The sequence below is a fragment of the Pteronotus mesoamericanus genome, unplaced genomic scaffold (genome assembly GCF_021234165.1).
Source record: "Pteronotus mesoamericanus isolate MK-2021 breed Mesoamerican mustached bat unplaced genomic scaffold, CSHL_Meso_final contig_84, whole genome shotgun sequence".
NCBI lineage: Eukaryota > Metazoa > Chordata > Mammalia > Chiroptera > Mormoopidae > Pteronotus > Pteronotus mesoamericanus.
In genome coordinates, this window is record NW_026555267.1 from 4,849,351 (window position 1) to 4,876,983 (window position 27,633).

The 27,633-nt window shown below is 38.1% G+C and overlaps 3 protein-coding genes and 1 pseudogene across 3 annotated transcripts in view; 1 reads left to right on the forward strand and 3 right to left on the reverse strand.

The window, feature by feature from the left end:
* Nucleotide 1: 1 nt before the first annotated feature.
* On the reverse strand, nt 2–6,677 carry LOC129080157 (cytochrome c oxidase assembly protein COX11, mitochondrial). Its single transcript, XM_054585432.1, has 4 exons — nt 6,273–6,677; nt 2,926–3,081; nt 1,544–1,669; nt 2–1,172 (listed from the first exon to the last, which is right to left on the reverse strand). The coding sequence occupies exons 1-4, from the start codon at nt 6,627–6,629 to the stop codon at nt 990–992; spliced, it is 822 nt and encodes a 273-aa protein (XP_054441407.1). The 5' UTR covers nt 6,630–6,677; the 3' UTR covers nt 2–989.
* Nucleotides 6,678–6,709: 32 nt separating this feature from the next.
* The window catches only part of STXBP4 (syntaxin binding protein 4), a 136,433-nt gene continuing 115,509 nt past the window's right edge, over nt 6,710–27,633 (forward strand). The window contains exons 1-4 of the mRNA XM_054585433.1: nt 6,710–6,792; nt 15,209–15,285; nt 15,751–15,872; nt 18,568–18,700. Of these exons, the coding sequence (XP_054441408.1) occupies nt 15,802–15,872; nt 18,568–18,700 (204 nt within the window). The 5' untranslated portion in view covers nt 6,710–6,792; nt 15,209–15,285; nt 15,751–15,801. The remainder of the gene's footprint in view (nt 6,793–15,208; nt 15,286–15,750; nt 15,873–18,567; nt 18,701–27,633) is intronic.
* Nucleotides 8,453–9,277, reverse strand: LOC129080199 (Y-box-binding protein 3-like). The gene has a single exon (XM_054585497.1). The coding sequence runs from the start codon at nt 9,275–9,277 to the stop codon at nt 8,453–8,455; it is 825 nt and encodes a 274-aa protein (XP_054441472.1).
* On the reverse strand, nt 13,857–14,447 carry LOC129080200 (vacuolar protein sorting-associated protein 29-like; annotated as a pseudogene).

Here is a 27,633-nt window from a genome sequence, read left to right on the forward strand (position 1 = left end):
TTTAGAATTATGAATTGTAAAAAAGTTTTAATATTGTAGTTTATATTTCAGATACCCTGAAGAGGTCACCAAATGCTACAATTAGTTCCCTTTAAATATGATTCTTTATACTACTAAATGTTTTTTTCTTTTTACTGCAATTTAATATTTCTACTTGGAATAAAGACTACTGGAAAACATTCAGAATAAATTATGCATTCATTTATGTTATAAATTACAATGACAAATAAATTACTATTAAAACAATTTAATACATCTTTTTTACAGAGGCTGTTCATTGCAGAACTTCTAATGTCATGAACCTTCACATTTCCCACACTCACACTTCAGCATTCAGGGACTTGGAACTATCATAAGAAATATTAGAAGCCTAGCAGGTACTTGCATTTTCATGATACCAAAATTTCAAATTATTCAGTACTTTGAATGTAAATTGCCCTAGATCTTAAAAAATCACATCTGAAATCAAAATATGATCCTTGGGTAAACTTAGGGTTTAGTGATTCCTCTTCCATTTTGAATTTTTAAAAGAGTGACTGTGCACAATGGGGAAAACCAACTGTTTTTAGAAATATAGTCTGAAGTTCTGACCTAGAGCCTAAGACAATACTAGGCATTTAAAAAATAAATTATTGCTAACAAGTATAGTGCTAATAATGTGGAAGGGAACCAATGAATTAAGCCGAACCACCAAGTCCAGGCATACACATTTACAAAACAAAGCAGTTTCCTTTAATACTACTTAGCGAAGTATGGTTTTGAACAATCACACATTCTAAAAAGGCATGTGGATTCATGATAAAAAGCTGAACCTGGTCTCTATTTTAAGTAGGGCAAATTAGTTGGGGGAAAAAATTGCTATATAACATTTAAAATAGAAAGCATAAAATATCATGGAATATATTATTATAGAATGTTTCTCTTCCGAGAAGACAAGATACATGATTTTTCAAAAATCACAAATTTGAAGCAGGACTTAGTTGCTGACTTCAGTTATAGCCTGGAACTGGCAATGTGTGCCCCTCCTTTGCTTCAAAAAATGTATAAGAAAGAGTGATGAGATCAACATTCACCATTCTTGGATCTTCAGCAAATTCAGGATCAATGTAGAAAAACACTGGCATATCTACTTCCTCTTGTGGATTAAGCCTTTGTTCTTCAAAACAGAAGCACTAGAAGTTACAGAAAGGTATTTATTAATATTTCTGTTCTTAACAGAAACTACTGGTGCATTTCTTGGCTTTAATAAGAATACTGTTAAACATAATCTTTAAGTTCTGTGATAGGATAATAGCACAGCATCTTTTCATTTCATTTCAGAGTGAGTTCTGCTTTAAGGATTAAGAATCAACAAATTCTTCTAATCTTAAAGCAGATTTCTATTTGGTTTGGCTCAAAAACGTCTACATAGCTATTATAAGTAATGGAAAAAAAAAAGTCTGAAGTTTAGAAGAAATCAGTACCTACTAAAACACTGCAGTAAATTTAATATTAAAGTTTTTTTGTACTTTTATCATATTCTATTGTTTGCAATTATTTATACCTGTATTTTATTGAAATACTGCCCAGCTTCAAATGGTACAACATTGTATGTAGAAATTCCGATTACTGGCTTGTCAGTAGGATTCTTAGCTTTATAAAATGCCAGTGCAGTCTCTCCAGGCACTACCTGTTTTGAAAAATACATACATTATCAATACTAAAAATCACACACAGCTCCCTCTTTCCCTACTAAATTAGTCATATTATTTTTCCTAAACATCATACCATAATACCTAATTTAAACTAATGTTAAGAGACAGTAAAATAGTGAATACTACGCATGAACACCTGATTTTTCAAATTTTACTTGTATCAGTGAAGAACCAATATTCAATTATGCATACTTAGTTATGGAGTGTCCTCTTCCATATGTGAAGTCTTCAAGCAATAATCTGCAAATTAACTTAAAATGTTTTCAAGGACGTTCCTGCTTAAGCCTAATTTCTTAACACTTACTCCTAAATATTATTATGATTGACTAAAAATTCTTTTTAAAAGGTTACCAGCATTAAATTCAGCTTACAGAGTAAATTAAACTCATAACCAGAGAAAAACTGACTGAACAGAATTTTTATTTTACCAAAAAGATTAAGTTGCAAGGCTTAAAAAAAAATTCAATTTCTGTCACTTGTATCAATTCAGCCACTGATACCTTGTATACTACTATGGGATTGGAACTAATATTATAAATCATAATCTATAAAACCCTCAATGAATGGAGAGATTCAGTCATGTTTACTAACCTGGGAAAGCACTAACAAGGGTTTCCCAGTAAGAGTCACAATTAAGCTTTTCTGGCTATCAAGTTGAGAGAGAATCTCAGGAAACCCTCCCAAATTCTAGTTAAAATTTTTGGAAACCCTTAAGATACAGTCTTACTGAAGTAGAACGTGACTAGTATGGTTACTTCAAAGGTCCTCAAATTTGTATGTTAAGGGACAGGGAAACTTTTGATGTAAATTAGTAAACTCTACTTTTCTATTTTAAGCTGTAATTTTCAACTTTTCTCCATTCAATAACTTATACTTGAGAAGAAGTTTAACTATATATAACAACTACTCCTCTAAAGATTAGTATGGACCAGAGAACTTCCTAGTGAACTCTTAATACAACTCTCATAAAAGCATGACATTTTCCATTGCTCTAAACTGCCTTTTACTATAGTACCATGCAACTGAAGTTACAGTATATCCTGTTCATTACCTGTAGGGAACTGTCAAAAAATAATCTTGTGGAAATAAAAGAATTACAGTAGTGAAGTCTATCAGTATTTTGAAATTATAATTTAGATCAGTGTTTCCTAAACGGTGAAACATTTTAAGTGGTGAAAGGAATTTTTACACTGAAAAAAATAATCTTTTACTCAATGCTGCACACACTTACATATATTTCTGTTTGTTGAGGTCTAAAGTTCCACTGGAGACTTGCATGCACATCTGCATTAAAGGTGACTTTAATTATACGATCCTTAACAGGCACCATGTTTTCAATCTGGTCTGATGCATGCCCTGCTGCTACTGATCCTCCAAGTCCAGTTGTCTAGAAAAAGAAAGTATAGTACCTTAAATATTATTTTTAGGTGCTGATGATCTATTTATTGGATAAAAATATATTTTAAATAACTTTAGAAGCTAAGTTTATATACTGTCACTAACCATTTCCTATGAACGTATCAATGATTTAACCATTTTGGGTACGTCAAGGAGCCAGTATCTGTTAGTCTTATTTTTTCCAGCAATCACTTGGTTACATGAGATAGTCAAAAATGAGTCACTTGGAAGAGAGCAGCTTTCTACTGATAATACAGAATATTTGGCTTTCCATTAAACGTACCTTCGTTTATTGCTAGTACTTCCTATCAACTATTATTAATAGAAATAAAATTTACCCACAATCCTGTCATTTCAGTAAAACTATTTAAATTATTCCATTTTTCACATTCCTGTCTGGTTCTTTTCCATATCATAACATTCATTGCTCAGATTAGTGTAGCTTCAGTTCTGTAGTCTGCTTTTCTCAATAGTGTAGAATTTTCCCATGTTAGTAAATGTTTTTTTGTAATTTTTTTTTCTGTATTTTTGGTATAGTATGGCTTTTACAGACATTCATCAGAATTTGATCCCTCTGGTTGCTGAATCAACTAAACACAAGGCACCAGAATAATCTGTGTATGACACCTCTTTCCTATCTTCATTGTCATTATTTCCTTTATCATCAGAGATGCTTAAAAAATATCCTTACTTCCAGGGTCATCACTCTTCTGATGCATGAGGTTGCCAGAACTCTGGTCTCCGGATTAATCTGTTACTACACTAGGAAAAAAATACCAAATTTGAGGCTAGGGGAAGACTCACATCAAAATATAATATTACTATCTTCCGCTTGTTAACACAGTCAGCTAGCTTTACTTGACTGCCATGCAACACTATCAAATTACATTATAACTCTATATGTGCATCAGAGGGCAAAGCTTTATTTATCCTTAATAGATATGTATATTCTTCTGCCCAAGAGGGCTATAATGCTTAAGTTTTAAAATACAACTCCTTTTCCTGAAGAATTTGAGTCACTTGAATATAGGCTCTTTAATGTATTCTGACAGGCAGTCTTGAAATATAGATCATTTAAATTTTAAGTCTGATAATTACAGAAATTAAACAATAGAGAAGAGCGCTGAAAGGATGTCCTAGTCTCTAGTCTAGTTCTGCTACTAACTAGCTTCAAGAACTAAATAAACCTTTCTTTGGGCTACACTTTTAATATTCATAAAATGAGGTCACTGTATTAAGGGGCTTATTATATAATCCCTTATTTTTGCCTCTTAAGTTCCAAAAATGAAAAAGATGCTCTTTTGGAACTGTCACTATTTAACATCAAATTGGGATTTAAGTTTAAGATCACATATTACAACTTTTTACTTTTCTGCCCTGCACTTGCACACACATGCACAAAATATTGTCATTTACTCAGATTCGGGCAGGATTTCTTAACCTTGGCACTAATGACATTTTGGGTTGGATAGTTCATTTTTTTGGGGGAGGGGGCGGAGGGATGACAGTTGTCTGTCCTGTTCCGTGTCAGATGTTCAGCAGCATCCCTAGCCTCTACCCATCAGATACCAGTAGCACCCTCCCTCCTCATCTTCCAGGTTGTGACAATCAAAAAATGTCTTCAGATATTGCTAAACATTCCCTGAAGAATAACACTGACCTTCTCCCTCTCCACGTGATTTGTGGAGGTCTCTGAGTCTACTGTTTGGGATTCAGTTCCACTTATTTCACCAACTGGTAGCCCGGGGGTTTGTGCTTGGTCCAGGCTGGCCACTGATGAAAACTAATTCACATTCCACACTCATCCTCTAGATATCAAGCAACTGGACTTTCCCACATAAATGCTGATATTAGGAGACTGAAAAAGTCCTTCTGACTTGTTTCAGTCATTATTTAAAAAAAAAAAAAAAAAAAAGAAAAAGAAAAGTGCCCTGGCTGGGTGGCTCAGTTGGATCAAACCTGGACACCAAAAGGCTGCAGGTTTGATCCTGGGTAAGGACACACACCTAGGATGCGGGTTCCACCCCAGTCAATGCAGGTACAGGGGACAACGGATCAATGTTTCTCTCCAAATCAATAAACATACCCTTTAAAGGCGTTAATGCCCATAAGATCAGGGGAAGTAAGCCAGGCATTAACAGCAGAATCGAGGATTCTGAGGATTCTTTAGAATATTACTGATGCCTAATTCCCACTCCAAAACATTCTGAGTTAATTGGACAGGGACGAGATCTGGTTTCAGGAGTTTAAAAAGCTCACCAGGTGATTCCCGTGTACAATGAAGTCGAGGAACCACTCTCAAACACTTACTGATGAACTGAATATACAGCTCTCACTTATGGCATGCTTTTTAAACAGAAATTCCTGGCCAATACTCAGACCTAATCAGAAATCTGGGGGCAGGAGAGCCCTGGCATTTTGACTTAAGCAGCTCCACTGGTAAACCAAATGCCAAACCAAAGCAGCAAATTACTACTTAAGAACAAAGGAGAATACACATGAAATAGGTCAGGTTTGCCTTTGTCAGTCAGTGGTTCTGAAAAGTTAGTTTGCACCAAAATCAGCTAGAGGGCTTGTTAAAATACACATTGCTAGGCCTGTCCCCAACACTCCTGGTTCAGTAGTTGGGCCCAAGATTTTGCACTCAAGTTTCCGGGTGAGGCTGATGGTGCTGGTCCGCAGGACCACACTTTGAGAACGACCTAGTTTCTGATCTAAAAGGGTAAGCACATTACAGTTTATACGTTAATGGGGATGGGATCCTCAAAGGCCTAATTCATGCCTCTTGGCATGGTTAAAAAGCTACTCCCAGGATAAGCACGCACAGTCCCATTTCCAGAGTTAACCTTCGCACATAAACCATGCGGTTCACAGAATGAATGTATTAGTATAATTACACGTTAAAAGCGGGCACGTATGTGAGCAGCAGGGGGGTAAGGCAGCTTGCTGGATTTCGGAGTATCGGCGGCGGACCCTTCTCATGAGGTGTAGGTCAGAGATCGAGGGCTTTCCCATATACCTAAGCACGACCACTATAGGGGAGTGGGTTCTATTTGCAGCTTTGCCGCTTTTTTGGTGACCTTGGACAAGTCACCTTTCTGAGCCCATTTCCTCTTTGGGCAATCACTTCGGACGTCCCTTCCAACGTGACAACTCGCGGCAGGCAGCGCCGGCCCATACCTGGCAATAGAGCCGATACAGGGGTACGGCGGCGTAGGACGCCCCCAGCATGCCCACAGCGGCCGCGGCCACGTACGTGAGGACGGTCTTGTTCCGCCGCCGCCATTCCTCCTCCTGCGCGCGCGTGTAAGGGTTCGTGCTCTTCGGTCGCCGGGGTACGGCTAGGTCTCCGGCCAGGCTTGGGCGCCTCCATGTTCCAAGGCGCCTCAGCCCCCTCTCAGCACCTCCTGTCCCACTCCTCCCTGGCTTAAGACACTGCTCTACCCACTCCGCAAAGCTGGTCGGAGCCCCAGCGGGACACCATCGCCAGCCACAAAGACCGACGCGCCTCCATTCCGGACGCCAAAGCCCTCCCATACCGCCCAGAAAGAATGCCCGCCTGTCACGCTCGAGGTAAGATCTCGCGACGCCTGCTCTGTCCCGCGATATCTGAGTTGAGCCTGCCGCTACCTTGGCTACCAGGCTCCTCCGGAGCCTACGCCTGTAGTCGAACTACGGAGGCCGGGTTGCCAGGTTACGGGTAAGTTCGCGTTTTGCTTTATGACTGTTGCACACACTTTGCTTCCCTCCGGTACCGTGGTTATAGGAAAACGCCTTATATTCTTCCGCGTGCTTCTGTCATCACTCGGGCTTTTGTCCTCGATCTTCCTTACCTCCATCAGCCTTTGTCTCTGCCTAGCGGCCCCCAGCGGCCGCTGTTCCGCGGTCTTTTTACCAGGGATACTCTGGCCGCTGGTCTGCCGCTTACCGCCCTGGACCTGGGCTCCAGGATCACCTGTCTTAGGAAGCCTTCCTGTGATAACTAACCACAGCCCGCTCGAACGCTCCCGAGCATTTTCTTAGCCCCCGGGAATCGGCTTCCAGTGCTCCGATGCCCCTTAACTTCCTGCCCAGTGAAATTACCGCTTGTGGTGCGGGAGAGACGCTGTTCACCTGAAGTTTGTTTAGAGGAGACTTACCAGGGTATGAGAATCATTTAAGGAAGGACCGAAGGAAAGGGGGCTGTTCATCTTGGAAAAGAAACACGTGTGGGGGATGTGATAGCCTTCTTCAGTTATGCCCCCAGGACAAACTAGGATCCGAGGGGGACAGACAGCATAGCTGATCTTGCTGTAATGTAAGGAAGCATCTTTCCAGAAACTAGAAAGTAGCGACTCAAGAGCTCAGAGTCAGACGTAAGTTTGGATATATACCTGGGTGTTTCCTTTGGCCTTGTGTCCTTGGGCCAGTTATTTGACCTAAGACTTCGTGACCTTATGTAAAATGGGAATCATAACAGTGCGATTATACATGTAAAGTGATTTTCACAGTGTGTGAGGCATAGTAAAAAACTAGTAAATGTTAGGCTTTCTTTCTGATGAGCAGAGATGCCTGAGAAGTGAAATGATTACAATTACTTCACTCTTACTGTGGTCCAGACCCTGTTCAACCTACTGGGGGCCACAGCATGGAAGCCGCCCAACAAGCTCACTTATGTTATGGAGAATTCTTTCTTCTGAAGACTCAGGAGATAACCAAGTAACAGATCCATAAATAAGGGAATTTCACGTAACAATTTGTACAATGAAGACAGTGGAATAAGAAAATAGTGCGATTTTATTATTTTTTTCAAGAGTAAAAATTTTATTTTTGAGGAACTTCATGCTGCTCATTTTCAAAGAGAGCCACATATAAAAGCAAAAATGTTACCCCTCTCTCCCTCCCCCCCATCCTAGAAATAAGGGATAAAATTTCTTTTTAAATCACCACACTTGGAAGTTTAACACCAGCATTCTAAATGAACAGAAAAGGGGTTAAAAAATATTTACTATATATTTCAGATTTCTTTGGGGTTCTCCCCATGTGCTATTTATATTTCTTCTTTCAATTCATATTACCGAAACAGTAAAAAACAGGAAAAAAAATATAAACCTAGTTAGTGGTTGCTGAAACTGGGGAGGTTGCTGTCTTCTGTGCAGGTATTCACGGAAAAATTGCTGGAAAAAATCAGCTGACATTTATACGTGTTTTATAAAGAATAATCATAAACATTCCAATGTCCACATCTTGGTTATTGGTCTTACACTTTATTGCTTGGATGTTTCTTTGGTGTTGGTAAGGTGGCAGTCTACTTTTTGCTTTATTTTTTGAATGGTCGTAAGGTCAGCTGCTGAGGGTGAAAGTGCTTGGGGAGCCTGGTGTTACTCAGCACCGGTCTCTGAAGGCGCTTCACCTGCGTTGGCCTCTTTGCCATCTTGTGAAGGAGCATTAGGAGGACCCAGGTGATGCCAATAATTGTGTGGGCGCCGGTATCCGCCGCGATCAGATGGCTTGTTTGGACCATTGGCCGATTGTTGATTCTCTCCAGCCTCTCCCACCGCTGGGGCAGGTCGTGGGCCACGAGGTCTCCTATGGGACCTTGTAAGATAAGTTGGATTTCGATGACCCGGCCCCTGAAGTTGCGCTCCCTCTGGGACTCCATCCTTCATCTCTCCGATCTCACCCGCGTTGCGGGGAGGTCCATGGCATCTGCCATAGTAGCCACGTCGGTAACGGCGCTGATGGGCAGCGTAACGGCTCCCTTCCACGGGAAGGCCATCTTGGCCAGTCACGTGGGCCGCTTCAACACCCTTCTCTCCTTCAACCGCCTCGAACTCGACAGTTTCTCCTCCTACACTATGCAGGTATTTCCGTGGGTTGTTCTCCTTGATGATGGCAGTCTGATGTACAAATACATCTTCTCTGGTGTCATTTTGACTTATAAATCCATATCCATTTCTGAAGTTGAACCATTTGACCGTGCCAAGGACTTTGATGACCAGAACTTTTTTCTCCGGGTCTTCACTGCCTGTTGGGGCTGAAGAGGCGGGGCCAGGGGGGATACAGGGGTTTCCTGTGAGAAGGGCACAGGGTGCTGGGGCCTCGGCCTGGGACCTGCCACCACCCACCAAGCTCTTGGGTGCAGGGTGCTGGGGGACTTCGGGAGCCTGCAGGACGGTGGCAGTGGCCTTGCCCGCCTCACTCATGCCGCCTGCTTTGCTCGGACTTGGGCACCTCGGTGGCTGTTGGTCGGAGGTTAGTGCGGCTGGTGGTCGTGGCGGCCAGGCTCGTTCTCGGGGAGGCTGATGCAATCTCGAGGCGCCGGTGGCAGCACCCAGGGTGGGGTCTCACAGCGGAGGTGGCTCGAGGTCTGGGGCGGCCGCTCTTTGATAATAGCGTGATTTTAAATGATGAGGAGGAAAGGTAGTAAAGTCAAGTTTTACTGAGGACGTGACATTTGATCCTAGTCCTGAATGATAAGAAGCTGCCTGTACAATAACAATTCTGTCATGCAAAGTCCCAGAGGTGAGGCAGGAGAAGAACAAAAAAGAGGCCAATGCGTTTGTAGCATAATGAGCTACAGGAAAGTGGTTAGAAAATGGGGTCAAAGCAGGTGTAAAAGGGCCAAATAATACAGAGGCTTTTTAGCCATGTCCAAGGGTTTGCCTTTTATTCTAAAATGAATAGGAAGCTGTGGGTGAATTTGAAGCATACAAGTGATCCGATCTGATTCGCATTTTTATTGTTCGTGTTGTAGAGAATGGATTAAAGGGAAGGGAGGGGCAGAAATGGGAGTCGGCAATTACAGTAGTCCAGGTGAGTGATGATGGTCACCTTGAGTGAGTAATTGATTAACTTGTGATCACAAGGCCAGAAAATTGCAAAACAAATAAAATCCAAGCACCTTCTGACTCTTGCCTACTCTGGCACAAAAATCTCAAGATTCTATGATTCTACAAATCTATTTGTATTGTTTTATGTGAGTGTTTGAAAATCTTTTTCATCTCTATCTCTCTTAGTTCTTATATCAGATTGTCCACTCTTTCAAGACAAGATCGGTCATATTTTAAATTTCTTACAGCATGGACTCAAATAACCCCATGCAAATGTTAATGTCACAGAATACAAGAGTACATTCCTTCCAACATTCTCCAGGCAGCCCTTTCATGTAGCAACAGGTAGCAGTGCATACCAATGTCAGTAATAGTGTCTTTGTCTTGGAGTATATTATTTTATTTTGTTTTGTAATTGCAAATGAAACTATTCCTTTCCAAGGTGCAATAATTGTGATAACGATAAAGTGGTGTTGGCTACAATTCTTGTGAGTCTATGTCTGCTTGTGATAATGCGTAAATCACTATGATAACTAATGCTAAATGATGGGTTCTACCTTGAATGGAATGGGAGCACCTCAGGTCAAGGCTAGTATAACCTTATTCTGCAGGTAGAAATGTTGATTAGGAACTTAAAATATTGGGGCTGGACTGAAATTTCACACTTGGCACCTCTAATTTGTAATGTCCCAGTTAGTTATTAATTAATTAAAAAATTAATCCTAGTTAGCTATGATCATGTCTAATTTTATATAGTAGGTACAGTGGGTTGTTATTATTTATACAAATCATTTTGGGGGTGGGGAGTGAGAGAAATGATGAAGGTGGAAAAGAAAGAAAATAAATTTTGATAGTCACGTATTTTCTTATCTGATTCCAGACTTTCTGAAGACTTCAAGGATTATAAAGATGTGTTATTTTTAAAATTTGCTTTCTAATTTTTGGCACTTTTAATGGATAATATAAATTAAGGAAATCCAACTTAAATCTTAATATATTAGTTACTGAGCTGTATTTCTTAACTGTATGTTTATCTAATATAGTTACTGGGTTCATTTAGCAATGTGAAATAACCTAACAATTAATCTCCAGTACAAACAACTGTTTATTTGGTACCTATCTGTTATAAGATTTTCCTTGTACCTAAAAGTGGAAGAGTAATGCATTTGAATAAACAGTAAGAACAAATGAATCCTAGTTTGCTTGAAACTAGGCTGGATAATCACTGTGTTCCAATTAGATGAGTTCACACTAATGACATGAAGTTGCCTCAGTAAGTCTTGATATCCTACTTTCTTATTCCTGGCATCTTTCTTTAAGTCATATGATTCAGGGGCTACTCCATTTTAAAGTTTTGGATAAGTTTATATGATTAATAGATAAGATGAAATGAAACCAGTAGAATCATTCATCAGTAGAAGGCATTTATTTTTTTCAAGTAACTTTTATCAAGATCAGGGCCAGCTTCATGGGTGTGTGATCTGTGCAGTTGCACAAGGTGCTACTTTTAAGACAGCCCCTGGCTTAGTTGGGCCCTATATTTGGTTTAATCCTCTGCTGTCAATATCTTGAAATAATTTGTTTTAAACAGGAGCCTTGAATTTGTATTTTGTACTGGCCCCAATATCCATGTTATATTTCAAAAACAAACTGACTGATACTCTGACATGATTCAGGGTAATACACAATCAGCCTATCAGGAATAGCAGAGGTTATAAATAAAGGAAAGAGATAAGGCAAAAGGCAAATTCAGGTCTTCTGAGAATAGTCAGGTTGTATGAAGTAAGATCAAGCAAAAATCCAAACCCCTTTCCATGACCCATAAGACCCTAGTTAGTCTAGACCCGGCCTATGTCTCTAACTTTATCTCTGATCCATCTCTGCACTCACTGTGCTCCAGCTGTGCTTCTGTCTGCTGTAAATGTCCCAGATTTATTTTCCTTCCTCGAGACCGTTTCTCTGCCTGGAATACTTTGTTCCTCAAGTTTTTTCCTGATTGACCTATTATTTGGATCTTGGCTGAAATACCACTACTCAACCCAAATTAGCACTTCTCTGTCCAGTCAAATTTGATCACATCATCTTTGGGTATCTGAAAGTTCATTGTGCTGTTTCCTTTTTTTTATTGCTTTCCTCCCAACACTAGAATGTAAATACTGTAAAAGCAGGGACCTTGGATTGTTCAGTACAGTAACTCAAGCACTTGGCGTAGTGCCTGCACGTGATTGTGCTGAGTAAGTGGTGGATGAGTGCATGAATATAGCAAGAAGAAGGGATCCAGCCTAAGGAAACTTCTGAGAACCGTGAGCTGTTACTCTGATGAAGATCTCATGTTTCAAACAGTCTAGGACTCCTTTGAAGCTTTCTGCTGTTTCCCACAGGATTGGGCTGTGTATTACAGGCAGATGCTGTGCGTCCACCCCAAGACAAATGAGTAGCGTTCCTGAACTGTTTAGATCCCTGAAGGGAAAAAATGCACTGGTGGCTGGAAAATGGCTTTTGGGTACAGAATAAAAGAGAGAGTAAAAGAACTCTTTGATCTTTTGTAACTTGATTTCTTGAAACTTTAGTCATTTTTAAAAAGATCATTTAAGTAGAGTTTAGCCCAGGGAAGGGAGTTATTCCTGATTTTTGTCAGTTTCTTAAAAACTGTCAGATTATATAAATAGCCAATGCTACGTTGAAGAATCTCTGATGTGATAAAACATACAAGTTACCAGTTTCTAAACACTGTTATTTTTGTCTCCTCAAGTATAATTCCGAATCTATAGGTCTAACCTTACAAGAAGCAATACTTACATTTTTAATATTAGTTTCAGTGAATCTATAAATGGTAGGTATTTCTAACTTGTCAGTGACAGGATCCACACAGATTATTTATTGGATACAGCACCTGATGCCCTCCTCCTCCCCTGCAATGATATTAATGTAAAACTTCACCACACAAGCACTCTTTTTTCCTCCCCTCAAATTCCTCCTTGAAAGACCTGACTGCAGGCTACCCCATTCCATTCGTGGGCCAGACTGATCTTGGAGGTTTTAAAAAGATATTAAAAAAGAAAATCTTCTCCTTGAGGGGAAAAAAAAAACAGGGGGACTTGTACTGTAATAAACACAGAATAGAGGTGGGATTTAAAAAAAAAAAATTTAATGTAAATTTTTATTTTTTTCCCAAGGGTACTCACTCTCCTTCAAAAATAACCCCCAGAGTCATCTCCTTCCACCTCCCCGCTTTCTCCCTTTATTCAGTTTATTGGGGTGACACTGGCTAACAAAATCATACAGGTTGCAGGTGTACAATTTCACAACACATCATCTTGTACACTGTATTGTGTATTCCCACCACTTCAAGCCAAGTCTCTATCCATCACCATTTAAATTTTTATTTATCAATAAAATTCTTGTGATTTTTAGAGCAAAACAGGACCTTTACAGGTCATTTTATGAATGGTCTTGTCATTTTGCATGTGAAGGAACTGGGCAGGAGAGAAGAAACTAGGCAGCAGAGTCGCACGGCTACGTGGCAGCGAAAATGCAACTCGAACTCGGACACGTTAACTTTGAGCCCAGTGCTCTTCCTGATGCAGTGGACTGTCTTCCTTTTTCTTTCTTTCTTTTTTTTTTCAAATGAAAGGTAACTTTATTACTAGAGAAGAGAAAAATGTACACAGGGAAGCCCAGATTCTTTTTCCTCCTGCACTACTTTTGTAATAAAGTTCCAAGTATCAACTTTGAAGGTATTTACAAGGATAAACTTTTTACAAATGTGACCATTTACTGTGCAGTGGACATTTTTTAAGAAATAGAAATCATATACTTCAACTAAATAAATTCTGATAGTTTACCAAAAGCTTAGAGCACTGTATCAACAGGTGAAATATTTCACTGCAAAATATTATAAAAGTGATACAATTCTGTGGCTCTAAATGTTTAACTACTTGATCTGAACAAATCAGTGAATTAAGAAAAAAGTCAACAGAAAAATCAAGACAGGCCTGGCTTTAAGATTTGTGTGTGTGTGTGTGTGTTCAATCCATTCTTCCCTATCACCTCCCATTAGCTGATACACGTAAGGGACTACTGTAGACAACTGAATATCCATCCACACAAGTGAGGGAATAATCTTTGTTTCCAAGACATTGTACGCTCCAGTGGCAGAACCTGGGGCAATGAAGAACTTATTTTCATGCTCAGATGCTTCCCATTTGTGTGTGTGTTGTGAGACAAGAAGGTCCACATCATACTGCTACTGCAACAGGGCCACGCTGTTACACCTCCCCAGGGAATAACTCGATTTCCAGGGATCAAACCAATTTTGAACTGCCTCACAGCCACAACTTCCTGTTCTGGATCATTCAGATTCTCACCGAAGTCTCCTCTCACAATGTGAACACCACCCGCCAGCCACAGTCTTCAGATAGTCATAACGCTCTTTGGCACAAAGATTTCCAGTGCAGAGAATATACTTAATCATTCCTGGTAACAGCGGCAAACTATTGCCCTGGTGTGGGATGCGCAGGTCGCCTCCTACCAGCAGCAACATCCTGCCGCGGGGCTCCACACACTGCGCTTTCATATGAGAAACCAGTGGCAAGGAGAATTTCAAAGTGTTTTTTTTTTTTTCAACATAATCAAATAATAATTATTTTCACAATAATTTCAGGTGAAATTAACATTGAATACGGGAATGAATTCTTCCATTTATTCATTAACATTGTGAGTTTATACTGTTTGTAAACCCTTTACTCTCATGTTAGTGAGCTCGTTCAAGGATAAGATACAAGCCAAACTGCCATTTTTAACCAGAAATCAGATTTAATAAATACTTAACTTTATTAAGGGATAATTGATTTAGAACAAGCAACACATATTTAAAGTGAGACAGTTTGGTAAGTTTTGACATGTGTATTCATTTGTAAAACCATCACTATTGCCTACTGTACCTATGAAGAAACAGCCAGCAGGTCCAGTGGGGACCCAGGTGTATCTGATGTCAAGGTCTGTTCTGTAGTTCTGCAACCTGAACTCTAGCTGGGAAAACAACCAATGACTTTTTTATTTGCATGGGGAAAGTACACAATCTCTCTGACTCTAGCTGCTGATTACTAAGAGGGTTGTACTAAATGATCCTAAAATCTTTTTTAGCTTTAAGTTTGTATATTTCACTCATCTTTCATTCATCTTATGCAGAGGTGGTAAATCTCTGTTCAAATATTATTCTTTTTATTAAATGCAACAACTATTCTCTGTAATTTTCATAGTGGAGCTCTATGAGACATTAAAACATTTTTTTTCTTTTGATAGGAAAATATTGAAGAAGCTTGTGGAGTAATATGAGTCAGAGTAATCTAGGATCTGCAGGAAGTCCCTCAAAGTAGTTGGTGAGACAATACGAATTTCAATTTTCTCTGACAGCGTATTGTATGATTATTTTGCAGACATTCTGACTATAAACTTCCTAGCCTTGTGCTCACAAGAGACATTTCCTTCAGTCTTTTGTTGTTATGTGCTTTTTAAGCATACTCATGGTAGAAGCTCTAACAGTTACCTAAGCTTACCCATAGTCTTCACTTCTGTCAGATAATGCAGATTTCATATAGATATAAATGTTAATAATGATACCGTTATATTCCTGTACCTATATCTATTTATCTACAGAACTATCTTTACATTTCTTAGACAACTATGAGCAATGGCAAAGCCTAAAATAATTGAAAATATTTCTAATATCTACACGCAGGCACATACTTTATGTGCCAAATGTATGTGATGTTTTTACTCAAAGCCTAAACTAAATTTGACTGTTCTAAGACATGATTACTTGTTTTCTGCTTCCCCAATCTTAGGAAAAGAAGTATTTATAGACTCTTCAAGATTTTCACTTACACGGGTGTTAAATGCAAGGCCACTGTGGTGAGACCATGAATAAGAACACATCTGCTGTGGTACCATCCGGTCTACTTGAAAAGTAATTGTTAAATTAAATTTAGTATGTTTTGAACTATAACAGTTTGAAATCTGTACAATATTAATGAGACCACAGCTAACAACCTGTGGTCTAGGATAGCAGTAATCAGAAGTTGATCAATAATCACCTTTCCGTGTGAATAGGGCAAATTCTGCATTCTCGTTTAGAATTGTTTTTTGAGATTGCTTTATAAAAATTGATCTAATTTTTGAATATCTAAAATATGTTTATAATTTCAATATAACATAACATTAATTTTGCTGAGTAACAAAGCATCCCAAAGTGCCTTAAAAATGCAAGCTTTTATTCTTTGTCGGGATTTTGTAATTAATTCTTCTGGTATGCACTCAATGATGTAGGATGGCCCCATTCACAAAAAGGTAGCATATTATATGTCTGTTTTGACCTCACCTTTTTTTAACTTAAAATTATGCTCTGACGATCACTTCATATCCGTTTATAAAGATCTTCCTTGTACCTTGTTATAACTGTATAGTATTTTAGCATATGGCTGTACTATAGTGTATTCAGGCAGCACTTTATTGATGGACATTTGAACTTATGCCAAAATGAATAACCTAGCATCAAGTCATTTCATATTTTTTGCCAGAATATCTTTGGTATAGGTTCCAAGAAATAGGGTCGCTCCAGTAGAGGGTAAATTTCGAGATGACCACATTCCCTTGTCAGGGGTTACACCATTGTGTATTTCCACCAACAGTGTACAAGGACACTTTCCCCGCAGCCTTGTCATCAGGGTGCATTGCCAGAGTTTTACATATATGTCAACCTGATAGATGAATGGCATTAACTCTGCTTAGTTTTAACTTGTACTTTCTTATTACAATTAAAGTTGAGCAGCAGAACTATTTTTAATAGCAGAAAAAGGGATATAAATTCTTAACAATAGGGGAATTTAAAAATAGGATCCTCACAGTGATACTGTGTTGACAGTAAATACTCTGTTGTGATTAGAAAAAGAGGGATCCTTTACTGAAACAATAATATATGCTGGAGATTGTGCGTGTCCCCATTAAAGGAAATCCATATTTAGAGATTACTGGAGGTGTCGAATGAGACACCTGTGTTCTCTCCTTTGTCACTTTCACTTGTAAGCTTCCTTCCTTTATGCCCTTGTAAGCTAATATCCCATCAAAAATGGGTTGAGTTTCTGAAATCCATGACAGTGGAACATTTTAGACTCAGTCCTTTCCTTTTTTAGCTATTAACAGATAGGCCTTAGGACACTGGAGCTGAATTCAGTATAATGCAACTCTAAAAGATGAGCTTTATAGACAGCAAGATATTAAAAAACAGGGAGTTTGTAAGTTTTTAAAAAATTTTTTTCTTCATTTTTTATAATCTGAATTTGAATACAGGTTTTCTTAAAGATATACAGCAGGTCCTCAAATAACATTATTTTGTTATAACGTTGATGAGATGCTGTAGGAACTTAACTCTTGTTAAATCAATTAACCTACGGTAAGATTGGCTTCATTACATACTGTCTTCAGTAAAGTCCCAGAACCTGTCAACAATGTGAAGGGAGGACTTAACTGTAGTTGGAAATTCTATGGCAGAAATGAAGAAAGCTTTTAATTAATTAATTTATTTATTTGTTTATTTATTTATTTAATTTCTGCGACTATTCAGGGTCGTTTATGAAGAAAACTTTTTCTAAAAGCTATAACCATCTGTAAGATACAAAGTAAATAATTGTTTTATTAACAGCCTCAGTTCTTTGATATGTTTGAAGGTAGCTGGAATTCCCATATTAAACAGTGGCTGTAATATACCAATGAAGCAGATTTCATACCACATTTTGCCTCTGGAATAAGGCAGACTGGGTTCATGTTGCCATTCTCCAGTTTTGTAACCATAGGCCACCAGGTTAACCTTTCTAGGTTTTCATTCCCTTAGAAAAATGAGGGTTATAATCTTAGGGATTTTATAAATAGTAAGTTGAATGGCATAATATATGTGTATTATTTAGCGCACTACCCAGTACATAATAAATAAGCAGGCAGCCCTAAGCCTTATTTCAGTCTTTATTAACCAGTAAAAGTAAAAGCTCTGACCAGAGTGTTCGAAAACGTAACTTGGGAGTATAACTTTCACAGAATTCTTTTGACGGGTCCTTCTTTACTAATGGCATTGCTCTTACGTCTGGTGGAAATTACAGCGAGAGTGGGTGCTTTGCACGAGGAAGATACTCTTTCCAAATTAAAAGGATGAACTTTTTTTTTTGCAACTCAAATGGAGGTGATATTTATATTGTTTTAAATGCCCACATACCTGTCTTTTAAAGTCACTCACCTAACTCATTAAAATATTTAGTATTGGAATTCTTCAGTGTAGTCTACAAATCAGTAATAGCAGATCTTTTTAGTCACCTCTAATAAATTTTAAAATTTACCTCAATAGTATTTTTAAAGTATGTTTCTTTGTTCTCCAAAGAAGTAAGCATTATTGCTGTAATTTCTTTTATGGTTTAGTTATTTTATAGAGAAAATTAAAAATACAGATAAGAAAATCCATTTGATTGCTTTTGTTTCACTACACTTTAAAAAATGTCATTGCTAATATGGACTGAGTACTTCGAGTTATCTAAATCTGAGAATTTTATTTAACAAGTGGTTTAAGGAAAAAGTGCCATCTCTCGCTAACCTATGTGTGCTAATTTACTTTATCTTAGGGATCCTGCCTTTCAGATGATTACAGTTACCAAGGAAACAGGCCTTGGTCTGAAGATCCTAGGAGGAATTAACCGGAATGAAGGTCCATTTGTATATATTCAAGAAATTATTCCTGGTGGAGACTGTTATAAGGTAAAAACAAAACAAAACAAAACAAACAAAACAAAAAAACCACAACCAAAAGAAAAAACGTCTCACCAAAAAACAAATCCACTAATAATAAGGTTTGTTTTTCTAGTTCATCAGTATATTTTTAATATTAGCTCAATGTTCACTGTGACCATTTCTCAATGAAAGATACAAAGGAACTGAAAAATAGACCTTTACCCTCAAGGACCTTTAACCTAAGAAATGTATATGAAATAAATGTGAAAGTAACAGACTTCAGCCTCTAACTAAAGGTTATATCTTTTTAATTAAAAGCTGTTCAACTCTTATCCTACTTTTGGTTGAGAGAAATTATATTTGGAGGCATATTATCTATCTGCTGCCCTGAGTTTGGATTCAGTTGAATCACTTAAACTTGAACTATATTCATTTGGCCTCTCCTGAATGCAAAACAAAATAAAAGCTCAATTCATTTCTGAATTTATAGTAATTCTTGTTGAGTTTGTTAATTATATCACTAATTAGTTACCCACATAAGAAATTAAATTTAAAATCTGTATGAGAAATTAGTTTTAGAATTAAGACCAGAAAACATCCTTTTTTAGGAATTACTGGGTTGGCCAAAAAGTTCATTTGGTTTTTTCCGTAAGATGGCTCTGGTAGCGCTCAGTTGTCTTTAACTTTATTTATTAGAAACAATTTTGTTGGATTGTATTGTGACAGTGCACATTTTCTTAAAAACTTATCAAAATTGGTAAATTTTTATGTAGCCATTTTAATATTGAAGGTGGAAGAAAATATGCAACATTTTTGGCATACTATGCTTTATTATATCAAAAAAGGTAAAAATTTAACTGAAACACACAAAGAAGATATGTAGAGTGTATGGAGAAGGTTCTGTGACTGATTAAATGTGTCAAAAGAGGTTTGTGAAGTTTCGTGCTGGAGATTTCTTGCTGGATGATGCAACTCAGTCAGGTAGACTAGTTGAAGTTGATAGTGATCAAATTGAAATATTGAGAAAAATCAACATTATACCATGCAGGAGATAGCAGACATACTCAAAATATCCAAATCAGTAACATTATTGGTGAAAATGAAAAATGTGTCTTTTATTTTACAGAAAAAGCCATATGGACTTTTTGGCCAACCCAATAGAAAATTGCTCTCTTCTTCCATATAAGAAATATGTAAAGCATGAACTCCTTTCTCCTCTAGCTGCTTGGAATCTCAGACCAAATTTGAAGCACAATACCAGCACTTTAGTTAACACACTGATTACGATTTGTATTCTCATCTCTCTTGGATATAATTACCATTTTTGTTTTATTAATGTGATTATATATGTCTTTTATTGAATATTGCCTCCAGTACTTTTTGGAAATAATATAGTATATAAAGAATTTAATATAATACCAAACTGCATAATATAAGAAAGGATCCTCTTATCATTAGGTTTGTTCATATCATTGTTTTCTTATTCTACTTTTTGTTTGAATAAATAGTCCCACTCATATCCCCATTCCTACCCCAAACACTTGTTTAGCAAGCAGTTTATCTATTCTACTAGATTTATTCCTCTCTTAGAAAAAAAAATCAGTTTAGTAATAACTTCCAAAATAATAGAAATGATTTTGTTTCATGCTTGTTGAGATCTTCCAGATACATGAATTGTAATTATACACAATAAGTTTGCAGTGTTAAAATGATATAAATGTTTGGCTATTTAAATTACTGACCAAATAAGAACTTATTTAAGTGCTAAACTTAAATATAAACAAAAATAAATTTTTTCTGGTAAGAATTGAAATGTTTAGTATTCAGCTTTGAAGCTGAGGGGGGGTGTGTGTGTTTGATATAACTAAGGAATTTCTTAAACTGTACTTGATATGCAGCAATAATAGATCACAGTACCTAACAAGTGATAAGAATTTGCTTTTAAGACAAGTATCAATTTGCGCTTTTATAGTCCCATGAAAAATATGTGTAATTAAAGTAATAAATTGATGGTGGTGGTGCTGAGTGACTCCTTAACAGCTGTCATTGATAGCAGACTAAGAAATTATACTCATAATATATACTTTCTTACTGGTTTTCTTTTCTTTTTTATTTTTTTAATTTTTTACTGTTCAAATACATTTGTCTCTATTTTCCCAGCCCCACTTTCCCCTCCCCCACCTACCCCACCTCCCTTTTCTTAGAATTTCGTGGTTTGAAAGGCTGTTAAAAAGCAAAACCCTGTAGTGAACTATGTTGTATGTTTACCACTAGGGAGCAGCACAGAGTTATTAATGTTCTTTGACTATACTTGGTCCTGTCCAAGAGAGAAGAGCCACAGTAAAAATAAAAGGTGTAGACAGAGAATAAATAAGTTTGCAATGCTTGCATTTATTTTTTGTGTGCTTCCTCATGATAGAGAATTATATGCATATTTACTCTGCAGATACAAAATGAATGCTATTTTATTTTTAAAAAGTTTTATGTTAATAGCATATACTGTGTTGGAATGTTAATAAACTCCTCATCTGCACAAAATTTCTGCATAGTAAGAATATTCAGAATAGGAAACACAGGCTATAAGGTTATTCTTGTTAAGTTGTTGAACTGAGCAACTGTTAGTATTTTTTAAATGCACGTAAGTGCTTTGACTTCCTCTAATTTTCACATAGTATTTCAGAATGAACAATACAGGCAATCTCAAGATTAGATGGAATATATTCCATTTATATCCCTAAACTTCGTATGTTAGGGAATTATTGGAGCTCAGAAGGAGTCTTTAATCACACAGCTGCTGCCGCTGCCCCCGCCTCCCAGCCTCCACCCCCACACACCCACACAAATGTTTCTGACCTGGCCAATATGACATGCAATTATGGTTCAGTAACCAAAATATTATGTTTCTTTGAAAAACATATTCAGAGTTCAAGCTTGTGAAATCTTGAAAACACATTTCCAGTTCAAGTACAAGAGAAGATTATCCCAGCCCTAAAGGAGCTGGAGGCCGCCTGTAGGTTAAAGACAAATGTCCTGGGTACTGAGTTAAGGAAATATAAGAACTCCAAGTCCCTTTTCATCTCACTAGCTAGTCCGTATCAGTCTGGAATCATCAATGTTTGATCTTAGACCTTTTTCTGGCCTAGCTACTCTGTGAAGCTTCATGCACATGTATCCAGTTGCCTCATCAACATTCCCGCTTGGATCTCTTAAAGGATCTCAAACTAATTTGTGGCAGGACCCAGGGTCACACCACACCCTCATCAGCCCATCTCTTCCCAAACAAGCCCTCTTCCAGTGTGTCCCATCTTGGTGAATGATAACCTTCTAGTTGTACAGTCAAAAAACTAACAGCATCCTAACTACTACCTCTCCCTTAACACCCATATCTCGTCCATTAGCACGTACTGTTGACTCCTCTCTCCTTATTTCTTGAACCTACCCATCTTCATGATCGCCACTGCCACCACCACAGCTTAAAGTGCCAGCAGTTTTTACTAGACCTCCCTATAGTTTTGTCAGCTTATGTGCTCCATGCCCACTTCCCTCCCAACCTATCTTACTAATACTTAGTTGCCTACAAGGCTCTGTATTCAATACAATGGGAACTCTGCCCTTGACTTCCCTGGCTCTTCACCTGTATGCTTCCAGGGGGCGTTCTTTCAGTTCCTGGGGGGACCCACGCTCTTTCTCATCTCATGCGCTATTCTCTCTGACTGGGAAGAGCCCCCACTCCCTCCACCTCTGCTTTCTTACTACTCCCAGATATCATTTCAAACACCGCTTTCTAAGAAATGTGTTCCTGGCCCCCACCCCCAGGTTTTTTATCCATACACATGCTTCTGGATCCTGTTGCTTGCTTTTACCTACCTCAATGTGTAATTGTAAACTGATATCTGTGATTATTTTATTAACTGAACCACAAAGCAGTATGTTTCCTAAGTGCAAGGATCCTACCTGATTTTATTCACAATAAAATTCTGAGCCTTCAGTGTGGTGCCTGACATATAGTTATTCTTCACCTAGTATTTATGAATGAACAAGTGATGCCGTCGTCAGTCTGACGTTTCGGAGACTTAGGGATCTGTTTACCATTTCCCTCTCACCATCTGGGCTCACACCAAGGTACCTCCTCCCTGGCCCTTTGAGTCAGATTCTGGAAACACTTTGAAGTTTTTAAATGTTTTTAGTTTGTTTCTTTGTTCTGCTAATAATGTAAGGAAAGCAGGAAGGGGTCAAATGCTTTTCTTCAAACCTGATACATTATTGCGCGCGCGCTCTCTCTCTCTCTCTCTCTTTCTCTCTCTCTCTCTGAAATTGAGGTGAGTCTATTTATAATCAATGTTATAATGTAATTGGCAGCATTTTTTTCTCTTAATGATATTTACAATAATGGTACATCTTACAAATCCATGTCATTTTGGATTTGATAAACTCAGGACTCTTTTTGTCAAATCCCCTAGATACAGACAAAGATCACAAAAATACAGGTACTGATGGTTACCTGTCATTCACAAAGGCTTCAAGTAGGACATTGTCAGCTTTCAGAGGAAGTCTGTTTTCAGAGGGTGTGAGGCATATCATGGGATCGAGGCGTTTTAGACAGACAGGGCAAAGGCCTCTGGAGGGCAGGGGGTAAGGAGACCAATCCCATCGGCGGAGCTAAAGGAGTAGCAGCCAGGAGGGTTCATCTTGCAATGTCACTCTCTGTCCCCCTTTGTCATTATTATTTCTGCTAAAGCCACCTTAATTCCCTCTGTTTCCCAGACCTGATTAATTTACTGTGGACTTGCTGTGTACCTGGCGCTATGCTGGGGGAAACAGCCGTGAAAAGGACATGGTCTGGTCAGCTGAGAGTCAGTGCTGCTTGTTGGGGAGTCGCTGAATTAATATGCTCCAGTGCAGCGGTCCTTAACCTTTTTGGCACCAGGGACCGGCTTCATGGAAGACAATTTTTCCTGGAACCAGAGCGTGGGGGTAGGGAGTCAGGAGGTGGAGCTCAGGTGGTGATGCAGCTGCATCCATGGACAGGGAGGAGGGAGATTGCAAGGAAAAGGGTGTAAGGATGGGAAAGAAAGAAGGGCAGCGCAAAGGAACTGCAATAGTATAGGTAATTAAAACCGCTTTTGGAGCAAAGAGAAAGGAACAATTAAGTAAATCCAGGGAGCTGGGGAAAACTTACAGCAGGGATAATGTTTGGTTTTGGCTGTGAAGTTTAAGTGAGAGTTCATCAGAGAGAGAAGTGACAGGGTGGGTGGTGTTATCCTAGACAGAAATTAGCACGTGTAAAAGCATTAGTGTTTGAAGAACATTTTCTGAAAATAGAATGAAGAATTCATATGCTAAGAATGGCAGGTGGATGATGAAGCTATAAAAAGCAGGCTGCAGTTTGTTTTGCTGGGTTTGCGAAGTTCAGGAGTTTCAACTTTTCTACCAGTGGGCAGTCATCACAGGTTCTTAATTTAGGAGTAACAGGATTAAATTTGCTGTCAGTGTGAAAATTGCCCGTAACAGATTTGGTATTGTGACTTGACTCACCTGTGTTTAACACCTACAGTTTGCTGTGGTTTTATGTATGTTATTTAATTGTGACATCAACCTTGTGTGATAGGTGTTTATCCCCTCTTAACAGCTAAGAAAATTGAGTCTCACAGAGGTTAAAAAACTCACTTTTTTTAGAAAAGAGTTTATTTATTTATTTTTAGAGAGAAGGGAAGGGAGGGAGAAAGAGAGGGAGAGAAACATGAATGTATGGTTGCCTCTTACATGCCCCCTACTGGGGACCTGGCGTGCCACCCAGGCATATGCCCTGACTGGGAATCGAACCGGCAACCCTGTAGTTTGCAGGCCAGCACTCAATTCACTGAGCAATACCAGCCAGGGAAACAACTCACTTAGCTTCTCATAAATAATTAGTGATTTAAAAACAGGACACCTCCAGCTGACAGTTTATGGCAGTATAGGAAAGGATCCAAAGGCTTTTTGCAAGAGCATCCCTTGGTATTTCGGAACAATGAGTTAGTTAAATCACAGTCAGACAGTATAGATGGTTTCTGATAAGGTAAGATGTTATTTAAAAAACTACATAGTTGTCATTATAATATGAAATAAACAGTGTTGGTAGTTTATAATAGGATTATTAAAGTAGTCAGGAGTACATTATTAATTCAACATGTCTATAAATGTCAACCTGAAAGATTTTAGACTCTGAGGCTGGGCACGTGAGAGTGCTTGACACATTGCCTGTTGTGTTGTATAGTTGCTCTGTAACTGCTGAGTCAGAATCTAGACAGTGTGGAAGAGGCCTCTGAAGTTAGTATCTTCACATATACATTAATCCAGCTGGGGCAGAATTCACTGGTTTTGAATGCCAGACTTTTACAGAAATAGCTTTGTTTTAGTTTGCAGGTTCTGACTTTTAAACAGGTTCAGAAATTCACATGATCTGCTAAGATTTTATTCTAGGAAACAAAAAAAAAAAAAACCCATTTCTGTGAATACTTTTTAGAAAGAATATATATAAACACAGAAGCCAAAGTCGGAAGGTGTTGTTCTTCCTCTCTTCGCTGACTCTTGTTCTGCTTGAAAATGCTACCTAAATACATCAGTGCACTTTACTACAAGTTATGTTAAATTGCCTTTATGAGAGCTTTTCTGTCTGTATGCTAACCCCATACCTACAGCCTGAGAGGAGAATGTGGGAGGTTGTAGGTCAGCCTAAACCCTGTTGTCTACTTCTATTTTCTGTAGCCTTTTTCTCTGCAACCCTGACAACCAACTGTGGTTTCTCTAAGAAGCATAGATACAGGAGCTGCCTCAAACACTTTAGAATCTAGTTATGTGTTGTTGGTTTCTTTTTTGTGGAGGTGATTGTGCGCCTCCCCACCTGCTACCTTCTCTTTCTCTCATTGTTTATGAACATCTAGCTAGCAAGATGGGCCTTTGGATCCAGGTCCATCTGGCTGCCAAATCTGGTGCCCTTTCCACTTCAGCCCACAGCCTCTGAAAGCTCCTGCCCAAAGGACAGGCAGTTGCGTTGCCATCTGACTTACAGGTGTCATTGTAGAATTTCCTCTTTTCAAGAAAGTTTAGTAGAAGGAACTGTTAACACCAAGAATTCACACAAAGTAACTTAATATTTAATACGTGCCACCCCATTTCTTTCACCTTTCTTTCCTTGACAGTGGCTTTTAAATGATTTGCTCCAATGAAGCAGGATTTCTTTATTTTCCTTCCCCCGCCCCCCGAAATTGTTGCCAGGCTTTGGGATACAAATCTACCTGTGAGAGGGGACCCAAAAAACCCAGAATTTATTTATTAAAAATTGTGTATTTACTCTTACATATTTAAATTTCAGTCACTGTCAAAGTACACTCCATTTGATGCAGTACACCTAATTGAGACGTTTTTTCCCACTGCTCCAGATTTTGAACCTGTTGATTTTGATGCCGTTCAGTGTGTCTGCCATTTTTTGTTTCACCTCTTCTACATCAGCAAAAAGTTTCCCTTGGAGGACTATTTTCATACAGGGAAACAAAAAAAAAGTCCCTCAAGGCGAGATCGGGTGAATAGGGAAGGTGGGACATGAGGGTCATGCTATTTTTGGTCCAAAACTGCTAAACGCTCAGTGCAGCATGGGCAGGTGCACTTGTAAATCACCCTTCATGAAATGGGCAAATGCACTGAGTCTTCCAAAAAAAATTTACTGAAGCTGCACGCAGCCTCTCACAACAACGCCAGCTGGTACACTGATGCAGATGGGTTCCTAGAACACTCAGGAAGCCAGGGAAGCCTGTGCTAAGAGGGGCCCACCCTCCAAAAGATAATTCCAGTTCTTTTTGGATCCCCCCTTCTAGGTATAGATTTAAAAATAACATTTATTTAATTTTGTTAGTTAATTTACTTTAAAATTAGATTAAAAATCCTCTATTTGACCTTTTCTTTGAATATCAGGTTTGGAATATAGAACCAAAATATAATTTAGCTAGGTAGGCACATAGTTGGACAAATGACATGAGCTTTCTTTTTATTTTGGGGGATGGAGAATTTATATTCTTTTTTATAAGGTAATATTTGATGCATACAAAAGGATATTGGAAAATATATCTAACTTAAGAAGCATAAAAATAAAATGGACACAATGTGACACCACTTGACTTAGGAGGTAGGAAGTTTAAGTACTATCAAGGCTCCCTGGGTGCTTTCCCCAGATCACATTCCTCACCCTCCCTCCCAGAAATAAGCACTCAATTTTTTACTCTCCCCTAACTTTTATTAGTCTTTTTTTTTTTTTTTTTTTTTTTTGCCTAAGACCAAAAAGTGGCTCTTGTTTGTTATTTTACCTTAACCTTGAGTGAATGAATGACTGTCCTCAAATTCAAATTAAGCATATTAAATCGCCTGCAAATGTACATAAGTGTCTAAGTATATAGTCTGGGTATACTTGATTTAAATGCACGTGTAACAAAACTCTGTCATATAATTTGGGCCCAGCAATACTGAACTGTGTATGTAAAAACTTTCACAATCAGCTCTTTAATCTACCAAACATGTGGAATCCGTATTGTACATACTCTCTATACTGCTTAGTCTTTTCAGCATTACTGTTGTGTTTTATTCCCCATATGTTAATCAAATGGAAAGAGGAAAACAAAATTATCGTTAATATAGCAATTGTGTGTTATGACCTCTGACTTTGCTAGTTAGAGGTAATCATATATTTATAAAAGCCAAATTAGTTCTCAAATTTTATATATTATTAAATTAAATTACCATTTTTGGTTTAATTTTTTATGTTTATAATTCAGAAAGGTCATAGGGTAATTATGCATTTAGATTATATCATTTACACAATATTTGAGATAACATGCTTCCACATTTTTTTGATAAAAATTGTGTGTTTACTTAATTGTCTCATGTGTACTTAGTATTCCGTAAGAGGTAATACTAAATATCTTTTTAAA